The 11847-nt window shown below is 36.4% G+C and overlaps 1 protein-coding gene across 1 annotated transcript; it reads left to right on the top strand.

The window, feature by feature from the left end:
* Positions 1-4303: 4303 nt before the first annotated feature.
* On the top strand, positions 4304-6673 carry LOC141611321 (beta-fructofuranosidase, insoluble isoenzyme 1). Its single transcript, XM_074429840.1, has 5 exons — positions 4304-5160; positions 5321-5479; positions 5597-5838; positions 5964-6054; positions 6180-6673. Exons 1-5 carry the CDS (start codon positions 4309-4311, stop codon positions 6363-6365), a joined length of 1530 nt encoding a protein of 509 aa, XP_074285941.1. The 5' UTR covers positions 4304-4308; the 3' UTR covers positions 6366-6673.
* The last annotated feature ends 5174 nt before the right edge of the window (positions 6674-11847 follow it).

Genomic DNA, 11847 nt, shown 5'->3' with positions numbered 1-11847 from the left:
AGTCTTACAAAGAATTATTATAAGACAAAAACATTTATTTAGGCTCCGTTTGGCAGTACACTTCAAGTACCTGATTTGCCTCGAGTAGCTTTTTTGTCAGAAAAATCATGTACCTTATTTTTTTTAGAGTGTTTGGCAACTACCTTTTTTACCTAAAAAGGTACCTGAAATGAAATGCTACCTCATGTAGCATTTGAGAAATCAGGTATCTAATTCTTTTTTGTTTACCGATTTTACCCTTATTTTTTAATGTTGTCAACTAAAATCTCATTCAATACCTTCTCCCAAATAACACAAACAACCATTAAATAAAATTCTTCAATACACTTCACCGAAAAAATCGATTTTTTTTTATGTGTATGAGTTTAATAGAGAACTAATTTTGTATTCATAGAATACATTTTTTGATGATATATTGTTTGAATTTTTTTCTTTTACCTAATGGTGATATATTAGTTATTATTCTCGTTCTCTTTGAAATATGTTGGAGACTTGCACAAATACGAAAAAACTACATTATGACTTTATTACTAACAACGCCAATGATAATAACACAAGAATAATAGCAAAAACATAAACGATAACAATAATAACCATGCCCTCTACGTCATTTGATCAAATATCAGCTACATTTTCAGCTAATTTCCAAACACTTTTAATAAAAATCAGCTACCTTATCAGCTCCTAATTTTCAGCTACCTTATCAGGTTTCAGGTACCTTTTCTGGTTTTAGGTACCTTTTCATGTTTCAGCTACCTTTTCAGCTAATTTTGCTAAACAGAACCTTAGTAATCAGGCATCAACAATATCATATTTACAATTTCAATACCGTCATTTGAATTTAACATTTGAATAAGGAAGCCCAATTCATTATTTGTGGTTACAATAATAAATAAGAGGTTCGATAAATTCAATACCGTCATTGTGGATAATTTATATTGTTACGACATTGAACACTTAACGTCTGTTGTTACGACCCGTGCATTTTTTTGCACGGGTGTACAACTAGTAATATCCATTCTCCAACTCTCAATTCTCCTCACCGGTGTCCTTCTTTGTCGCACATGGCCAAACCGCCTTAAACGGTTTTCCATCATGTTACATCCAATCGTAGCAACACCTACTTTCTCCCGAATCATCTCGTTCCCAAACTTATAATTTTGTACGACCACCCAATATAAAAGTAGACCAATTAAACAAGTCAATTAATAATATGTCATGTAGTTTATTTTTATAGATATACCTTATAAAAAATTAGAAACGTATTTGAGCTAGTTAAATGTTACTCTGAATAAAAATGTATGTCTCGTCATCTATATTAAATTTTTGGTTGTCAATACGAGTAATCGTTGAAACCGTCTCATATATTTAAGAAAAATGTGAATAACTCAACTACGTATGATTTAACCATAAATGGTGTGGCCGTCTGGGAGTATTTTTGAAAAACCTAAAGTTATCATAAAACCACAAACTAATCTTTTTAAAAAATACCCCAGTAAAAGGTAAATAACCGCATACTTTTTCTGGTATTAAAAAGATTGTATCAAAAACCAGTATTTATCTTTCTTGATAAAAAAAAACAATGTTATTTATCTCAATCCAAGTCAGTAAATTAAATATAAGAATCTATTATAAATAGGTTACATACATTTGCTCCTTCCTCCATAATCAAAAACGTGTTATTCCCCACTTGAAAAAATACACAAAAAAATGAATTATTATTGTAGTTGTTTAATAATAGTGGTATTTAGTTTAACATGCAGGAGTTTTGGTGTGGATGCATTACACAAAGTATATCCAGAGTATCAGAATCTTGAAGCCAATCATATTCAAACTGATCATAGAACTGCCTTTCATTTTCAACCTCCTAAACATTGGATTAATGGTAATTTTGTGTTTTCTCGATCTAACTTTCTTTCATTAACCTATTATCTTTAGGTTTCTCGTTCCTTGTTTTATATATATAACTTAAATAATCACGGTCAATACGTGACGGTTTATGTTGATGGCCTGGGTACAATGTTTTATGTAATTGTTTTGCTCAAAAATCGATTCTTATGAATGTATCAACAGTAAAGTAACGACCTTACTTGACCATGATCGGTTTTATAGGCTCCTACTTGTAAAATACAGTACGGTAAACTAATACAAACACAAGGAGTACAAATTGCAACAAATACATAGAACAAACCCTTGAATTGTAGGGTATTATTGTAGAGTACTGTATTTTCTTTTGTTATGTCTTTTAATACGTACCAGTGTTAATAGTGACATAAAAAATCATAGACTTAATTAAGAGTAAGTCTCTTGTAAAATAAATTTACCATAAAACATGTTAAAATCATTAACAAAGTGCTTTAATGCTCTTATCAGCCCATTATGGTAGTTAGTAAAGGTAGAGTAAATTAATTAATTAAAGTAATCGGCGAGTTTACAAAATAACAAACGATGTATACAAGACTTATTGGTAACCAAATGGGTTTGGTGTAGTGGTTGTTCACTTCATCCCTTAACCATGAGGTTAGGGGTTCGATCCCTGCCCATGGGAATGGAGCAAACTCTTTGGCCAACTGTTTACCTCTTCGTGAGAGCACCCGAAGAGAGCACCCGCGGCAAGGGGATTATACACTGTTGTCGACGGTGGACACCCCGGTTTACACCAAAAAAAAAAAACAAGACTTATTGGTTAATTAAAGTCTTCCGTTAATATGATAATACAAATTTTTTATTCGTCTACTATTTATCAAACGGCGTATTTTTGTTACGCAAGTCACTAAGTGTTTTACTCCTCTTCAAATTCTTATAGTTCTTTCATAACAATAACAACATATTTGATGTTAAGATATTTTGTTTAGTAACCAAACATATTAAGATTACTCGTAAGTCTTATCATATCATAAATGTTACTCCATAATAAATTTACCTTAAAGAAAGTCATAATTCCTTCAATATGAGTTCTTGTTCTACCCACCTATTATAGATGAGTCGTAACTCGTAATATATTAACACTAGGCCTCTAGCTAAGTCTTATTTTCAGATTAGCTAAAATGCGCTACTAAATTGCTTACTTTATTCATAAGATCAACGCCAAGAAATCTTAACAACCACGCATATTACCTTTTTCATCCTACAAGGGAAAAAATTGCAATCATCCCAAATTTGTAGTCCCATTTAAATTTGGTATGGTATAGAATTCAGATCAGTTTAATTTAGGTCCATTAAATTCACTTTAGTTCAAATGATTTTAGTTCAAAAGAAACGGGCTTAGTTATACTCCAGTTGATTTCTCTCGAATTGACAACTATTTTTAGCAATTTTTCGACTATCTATCATACTTCGTATATGGTGAAAAATTGTAGGTCAAAATTGTCACTACAGTTGAATATGGATAATATCATAATACAAATGAGATGAATGATTAGAGTCCAAACAACTCTAAATTATAGTCCTTTCATTCCACTTCTATATTCAAAAAAAAAAAAAAAAAGGTTAAGGAATAAAGGTAAAATAACCTTACCCCTTGATTCCTTGAACTAACGAGATGATGACAATGTCATTTTCAGGGAGCGAAATCTAGTTAATAGATTACAACAACATTGATTATTCATTAAACATATTAAATTTAGACAGAGAATAGTTAATTTGCACTAAATTTTGAACAAAAGACGAGATAATAAAAGTGGAATAGAGCGAGTATTTTGTAATGTTACTTCGTATACAAGAGAAGTAGTAATTCGATAAAACATGATCAAAACATTATGTTAGCTAAAGATGACTCATTCCAAGGCGCAAAAACATTATCATTATTAAGTTGGTAAAATTACTAGAAATGGTACTCATAACTTGTGGCTTCATTTGCACATTTTTTTTTTTTTTTTATAATTGACCTGTATTTGTTTTTTCTTTTTGTTCGTCTTTTAAACTTCGACTTTATATATAGAAGTATATACATGTTATGTTCTACGGAAATAAGACTTGTGTACAACTATTTTTTTACGTTACTTGTAAAAGGTACTCTAAAGTCGTCATATGTCTGTACAACGGCTTACTGAGTTATACGTAATGTCTCCAAAATTATGATAAATCATTTTTAGAGTAAGCTAATAAAAAAAAATTCTTTATTTATTTTTTTGGTTGGTCTCACTAATCAAATTTTGTGTTTTGTGTGAATCTATTGGTGGGCGCAATTGCACAATGATTCAACCATAAAACAGATCCAAATGGTGAGTTTTATCTAGTTTAATCATTTATTATTAGCTTATTAATTTGATTATTAAGACTAAAATAATTGATTATTGATCAGGGCCAATGTTTTACAAGGGATGGTATCATTTATTTTACCAATATAATCCATGGGGATCAACATGGGGCAACATCATATGGGCACATTCTGTCTCAAAGGACCTTATTAATTGGGTTGCCCTTGAGCCTGCTCTTCATGAGAGCTCCTCTTTTGACATTAATGGGGTTTGGTCCGGTTCCGCTACGGTTTTACCCGACTATGGGCCTGTTTTGCTTTACACTGGGGTATCTACCCAACAGGACCAGGTCCAAAACCTTGCATATCCAGCCGATCCTTCTGACCCTTTACTCCGAAAATGGGTTAAACCCGAATTTAACCCGATCATCAACCCGAGTTCTGACATGAATGTTACTTATTTCCGAGACCCGACTACCGCGTGGTCCACAGGCGACGGGCATTGGAAAATTATTGTAGGTGGGAAAAGAAAGCTTAGGGGGATGGCCCATTTGTATAGGAGTAAGGACTTTAAGAAATGGATCAAGGCTAAACATCCTCTGCATAGTGCCCCGGACACCGGAATGTGGGAATGTCCAGATTTTTACCCGGTACCAATTAAAGGCAAACACGGGTTGGACACGTCGATATTGGGATCTAATGTCAAACATGTTCTTAAGGTTAGCCTTGATATAACCCGGTATGACTATTACACAATAGGGCACTATGATCCAATCGAAGATAAATATACACCAATAAACGGTTCCGTTGACGGTTGGGAAGGATTAAGGTATGACTATGGAAATTTCTATGCGTCCAAATCATTTTATGACCCCCATAAAAATCGTCGAATATTATGGGGTTGGGCTAATGAATCATGTGACCCTCAACAATCCGTAACAAACGGATGGGCTGGAGTTCAGGTACAATTCTACGTCTCTACCTCTTATTTTTTCTATGTTACCCCTTTTGCCGTGATCATATTTAAAACGGAAACTTAAAGAAATGACTGAAAAATCCAAATAATGAAGATAAGAAAGAGATAATCGAAGAGGGGAAGTAACACGTTGATTGTTTTATAAGGCGATACCAAGGACTATATGGCTGGACCCAAGTGGGAAGCAATTGCTAGAATGGCCTGTTGAAGAGTTGAACACACTTAGAGGCAACAAAGTTGAGCTCAGCAAACTTCATCTCGAGACAGGAAAACATGTCGAAATTAAGGGAATTACTGCTGCTCAGGTTTGCTTATTTTCAACTCCTGCAATATAGGACGATTTTGTAGTCATTTTAAGTTATGATGATGTAGCGAATTGTTTGTAATGGAATGCATCGATCATTTTTGTCGAGTTTATTCAGGCTGACGTTGAGGTAACATTTCACATACCAAGTTTGGACAAGGCTGAACGGTTTGATCCAAGGTGGACCAATCCACAGGATTTATGTACCCAAAAGGGGTCTACTGTGAAGGGTGGAGTTGGGCCTTTTGGGTTACTCACACTTGCTTCCGATAACTTGGAAGAGTATACTCCTGTGTTTTTCCGAATTTTCAAGGATCAATCGAATAAGCATGTCGTTCTCTTGTGCTCTGATGCAACAAGGTTATTCGATTATTCTATCTTTTCTTTTAGTTACGGAGTACACTTTTAACTTCAATCAGTATTCAGTACGTAGTTTGTATCATTTGTTACTAACTGACACTTAATTTGTGTGCTTTAATTGGCAGCTCTTCTTTAGGCAAAAATTTATATAAACCATCATTTGCCGGCTTTGTAAATGTCGATTTGGCAGATAAGAAACTCTCCCTTAGATCCTTGGTAAGTCTTGTTTTTGATTAATGATCTTATACTGTAATCAGCAAATTACATATGTATAGTTCAAGAAATGTCGCCCAGAGATCGTCTTAAACCCCTTATAACAATAGGTTGCAACTTTTGTGCAGATTGATCACTCAGTTATAGAAAGTTTTGGGGAAGGAGGAAAAACATGCATATTATCAAGGGTTTATCCAAGTCTAGCAGTGAATGAGAAAGCACATTTGCATGTATTCAACAATGGCACACAAGCCATAACCGTGGACCACATTGATGCTTGGAGCATGAATAAGCCTCTTAGGATGAACAATTAATCAACTTATTAATCTCTTCAAACTTCCAACGTTTATTGTCTTGTTTAGGGTGTTTATAGTCACACTAGTGAACCTAAACAAACACCCCTTTACTAAGTTACTTGGACTCCCCAATTAGGCCGTTATTTAGCAACTACGGATGGATTATCTTTTTAGTCCAATCCGAATTCTCGATTCCACTTTTATGTTCAGTCTACCTTTTATACCTTTGTCAAGCTTCTAAGTGTCAAATTTAGGTTTTGTATGCTTTGATTAAACTCCTGTTAATAATGTATGGACCACTTCATTGATTGAACACAAAAATAAAACATGATATTTACTTTGTTATTCGACCTTAAATGCGAACTAATGGTGCCTAACAAACGAACTACCTTGTTCGATTGCTAAACGGGGATTTGAAGTGCAATCTCAAATCGAAGTTTTGATCAAAACCTTTGATCGTTTTTTCCTGGAATTCTTATTAAACGTTCAATGCCTAAAACAGAATATAAAGCAATTCTTAAATAACTAATCGTCTCCTTAACAAATGAGACTCCTAACTTAAATAAAAAACCAATTAATAAAATGTAAATTTAATCTTCATTTAACTTAACAACTAAATCTGATCAATGATCAATTTTTATTCAACTAAATAACTTCTGATAATTCGGACTCAGCTCTAACAAACATGTCACCTTCTAGCTTGATATTGGGCCCTCATTAAACAATATGCCAACAATGCCACATGAACTTGTTCACCCGTGTTCGACTCCGGATCCTTACACTGACCACTAACCAGGAATCGTATCATCCCCTTCCTCTTGAGACGGAATTGTCCTCAATTCTGTTAGAAGGAATCAACCTTTGGAACCAAAACACCCTCCTCCAAGATCAAAAACCATGATACAATGGCCTAGCTTGGACTGAAATGCAAATCTCAGGTGAGCTTGAAATATCCTTACTTTAAGATATTTGAGCGTCACGCTTAAACTCCCGTTCACTTGTAGTTGTAACTTCTTTGTCTCTTTGGGGTCACTTCGATGTGCTGCTTTATCAAGTAGCTGTGGACATGGGCCACCGGCGGCGCGCGCGGAAGCGCTTGAATAAAGCGTGCATTTGTGGAGTCGTCACCAATTTTTATGCGAAATTGGAACCGTTCGAATACCTCGTGCCATGTCAAGACACAAAGTAGTGACATGACCACTAAGAACTCGTTACCCTTACCATTCTATGTCTAGAATGACTATCGTGGATGCCAATGAACACGGATGTTCACAAAGATCTTGAGTAAGGGGTGAGGGTACGTATTAGGAAGTCCTTTTACTGAAATCCCACCCGCCTCGATAGCGGCATCTACTAATGATTAGGGAAATCGTTCGTAGTTGATATATCGTCGATAATATGGATGCAATGCAACATCCACAGATTAATCCTAACATGTGAGATTAAACTATGTCGGTTAACACGTAATTTTAGCAAACAATTAAGGTCAAAGTTGAGAGTTAGATTGATTACATGTGAAAGACAAGTAAATAAATCATACAAGAGCGATAAACAAGAGCGATAAACAAACTGTAAATAAATTACAATAATTAAAATTACAATGATTGCAATGGTTTAATTGATTTACGTCAAAAATACACTTGAAACGGATTTCGAAGATGAAATTAGAGGAAGATAAAAAGGTTAGAAATTAAAGTAAAAAAAATAGATCAGATTAGGGGGCGATATTACGATTATTAGTTAATTAAACACGTAATTAGAAGCTACGTCTAGGCGAAAACGAGTTCAGAGACAAAAATCACCTCAGAACAGGCGCAGCATCTGCTGCGTCCTCTGGAAGAGGCGCGACTCCTCCTGCGTCTGTTCTTGAGTTGATCTCTGTCTGTGAAGTCAGAACCACGGTCCGTTAATATTCATTGGTAAATTTAAGATCAATTATTGACTCGAGTAAAAGTGATATAGCAGGTTACATTCATTTAGGAACCGTCATAAAAGCGACAAAAATGGATTAAAACGAATTAAAACGAGTTAGATTTTATTTACGGTGTCAGAATTAATTTATTTACTAAACTTGAATTTAAGACGGTTGAAAAACAAAACAGAACAGAATATGAAAAGTGTGTACAAAATACGAATCCCAGAAACTTGATATGGACAAATCGAGTTCCTAAAATCCGGGTTTGATATACTGACAAAAACCCGCAAATATCGAATTATAAGAGATTTAAGTCTAAATAAAATATTAAGATTAAAAGAGAATTACTAAAAGATGTTTATGTACTGAAGGATGAAAGAAAATAAGACGAAAAAGACAAAACAATGGAAACCCGAGGAAGAAGAAGAAGAGCAGAAGCAGCAAGCAGCCTCTGGAAGAGGCGCAGCATATGCTGCGACTCTTGGAAGAGGCGCAGCTACTGTTGCGTTTCTTCTTGAGGTCCGATCTCCTCTGTTTTGTAAAAAACGGTTTTACAAAAGGGTTTTTAAAATCGTTTTTGAATGTACTTTCGACGTAAACGTTACATTAATTGGTACAAAAATAAAAACATAAATTAAAAGTGGGATTTACACCCTCAGACTTACATGTTTGACGGAACGAGATTAACTAAGTTAACGTTAGTGATTGCTCGACTCGAATGTATGTAGAAAGTGCCCTTGTTGGAGGATTTTAAATTAATTGATTGATTGATGTGTAGTGGTGAAATTGGTCGGTCATGCAACGTGACTGGTACTCAGAATGATCTGAGCTTACGTGGTCGACTGATCAAGCACGTAGGCGTCGAAAGCTTAGAGCAAGGTCTAGAATGCAAAGAGAGAAGAGAAAGGCGGACACTCGCGTGAAAAATATGGAGACCGGAGGTCTCTATTTATACCAAAAAATGTGAAAGAGTTTTGGAATGACACAAACTTTGGAAAGAAATCACGGAAATATTCCGTAAATAGCCAAAAAGGGCTCAAGAAGAGGTGCAGCAGCTGCTGCGGTCCTTCCAAGAGGCGCAGCATCTGCTGCGTCATTTCCCTAGAGGTTTCCTCCTCCGGAAGAAAGATTTACGCGTTTCTGTTATGGAATTGTTGTAGATCTATATTTCCTTATTCCGTAAAATATGATATACGGGAGATATTTTATCAAAATATATAAAATTTGATTGGGAATAAATATCTAGAACATTCTAGAACATTCCGACTCGGCATTTTAAACGGTTTCTTAGAAAATGAAGCAGTTTTTGACCCGGACTCCAAATAAACTCTAATTACTGTCAAAACGCCCGTATCGGTCCGTAGATGACGACCAAGGGGTAGACTCGAGTGTTTGAGCTATCACCTGACGATAAACTTACGAACTGTCATAAATCGTTGCGCGTACCAAGCATGCAGCCCAATCATCACTGGGTGGTTGGCGGGAGGTGTAGAAATGAGGTATCTACAGAGCCCCCACTTTGACTGAAGCTTGGACAAGGCGAAAGTTAAAGTATAGCCATCAGGTCAATCGAAGATTACAACCTGACGAATGGCGACGCAAGGCGGCTCAAGGAGTCTAAATCAAGGACCTGTCGTCGGGAACATTTTAGAGTCTGTCGACTATCGGGGAGGATCGTTTAAAGTCCATTAGACTACGTAAGGAAGCTCGTCAGCCATAAGAAGAAACCATACCTGAGATACTCCTGGGTCAAACGGGACTGAAGGTGTTTCGGCGAAACTTTTGGTCTGAAGATAACTTGGTGTCTGAAGAAATTAAGACTATCTGAAAGATCTGAAGGATTATCTGAAAGATCGAAGTATTATCTGAAAGATTTTGAAGGATTTGATATGTATGAGGGTTAGCAGGACGTTGGGAGAAACTGCTGGAGAATCTGCTTGCGTCGGTCTCAAGCGAACTCTGTATCTGAGAAACCGTGGGCTGTGAATGGCAACGAAATCTCGCTTGGGGAAAACATATAATGTCTTGATTGTCAACAGCAACACTGCAAAATATCGCTAGAGGAGTATATATGGACGACTAGGAACATCTTGATCACCATGAGCAATACCGCAAAATATTGCTGGGGGAATATATGGATGACTCTGTCGGGATTGAATCATTCTTGGGGGATCTGCTTGTGTCTGTTCTCAAACAAACTTCGCTTCTCGAGAAGTACATTGGCTATAATGAACTCTCGCTGGGAATATAAATGCATTGACAAAGATGCATCTTAAACACCGTCAAGGAAAATGAAGAGGCTTGACTGATAGTGGCGTATCCTAAGCACTGTTGGAAATCCGCTCGGTTGTCGCAAACGAAATCCTGATAATAAAAGATGGGCCCGTAAACTACGTCCAAAGGGTCCTTGCTGAGAAATAAAGTACTGTGACGGTTTTGCAGTCTATTAAAAACCTTAGGTCTGGACTAAAAGAATGCCCAAGAGAGCTAAGTGTATGATATAAGATGTCGGAGAAGAGGCGCACAAAACTTGGGCCCACAAATAACAAACTTATAACGAACTTTCAAATTTGGAGCTGAGGACTCGCTGGGGAATAGGCGCAGCAAAAGCTGCGGCTTTTGGAAGTGTCGCAGCTAGTGCTGCTTCTTTTCTTGGGCTTGTCCCTGTCTGAGTAAAAACCCGATAAACCGTGTTTTATTTTCATAAACACAAAACACAATTTCTTCTTAAACTCTCTCAAATTCTAACCAAAACTTGTCAAAACTTGATCAAATCGTGCCATAAACCATGACTAATCGAGGTATGTCTCTTATTCTTTCTTTAATTTGCATTTTTTGCTTGAATTTGATCGAAAAAATTAGGGTTTTTCTTCCCTTTATTCCAAAAATTTGGGCCTTTTGCCTCAAATGGGTTTGTCTTGCAAAATTGATATTAGAAATGGATAATTGACAATGTTAGGAACATAACCATGTATTCTTTTTGAATTTTCATCTAGTATTGAGCATTTGGGCGAAAAATGAGACGGTTTCTCACTGTTTCGGAAATTGCTTCGAAAATGACCTTCAGATTGTCCATTTTTGATGAAACTTGGTATTTTGGAACCCTTGTGTAATGGGTAAACTTGTTATCATGTCGAATTTTCGATTTGTGGCAACTCTTTCAGGACACTTTTTAGGGCATAATCTCTATTATAGCGAAATGCTGCCGAAATTGACTCAAACCCGCAACTAGGCTTGAGCTTAGACTTGAATTGCCCCAACCTACCACATGTGCTGTCGGGTTTTGAAAGAAATGGCCAAAGATGGCAAGAAAAACCACTTTTAATGATCGAAAATGCTTGAAACGGCTTCAAAGAGGCTTGTCATGGCTTGACATGGCCTTGTTTGCCTTGCCTTTGCAGGTGACATACCTTCTACGTCGGGGAGTGTCCCCATGGACATGTACTTTGACCCTTCTCGTGCTTTCGTGGCGGGAGAGAGACAGGAGGAGGAGGTTGAGGAGGTCCCGCGGAGGGCCAACGTGGGGCGAGGTGGTCGCCAGCTTGTGGGTGCGCTGAAGTGGACCGAGAGGCACCTGTCTTACAA

Source organism: Silene latifolia, chromosome 1, assembly GCF_048544455.1.
Source record: "Silene latifolia isolate original U9 population chromosome 1, ASM4854445v1, whole genome shotgun sequence".
Classification (NCBI taxonomy): Eukaryota; Viridiplantae; Streptophyta; class Magnoliopsida; order Caryophyllales; family Caryophyllaceae; genus Silene; species Silene latifolia.
This window is presented reverse-complemented; position numbering and strand designations above follow the sequence as displayed.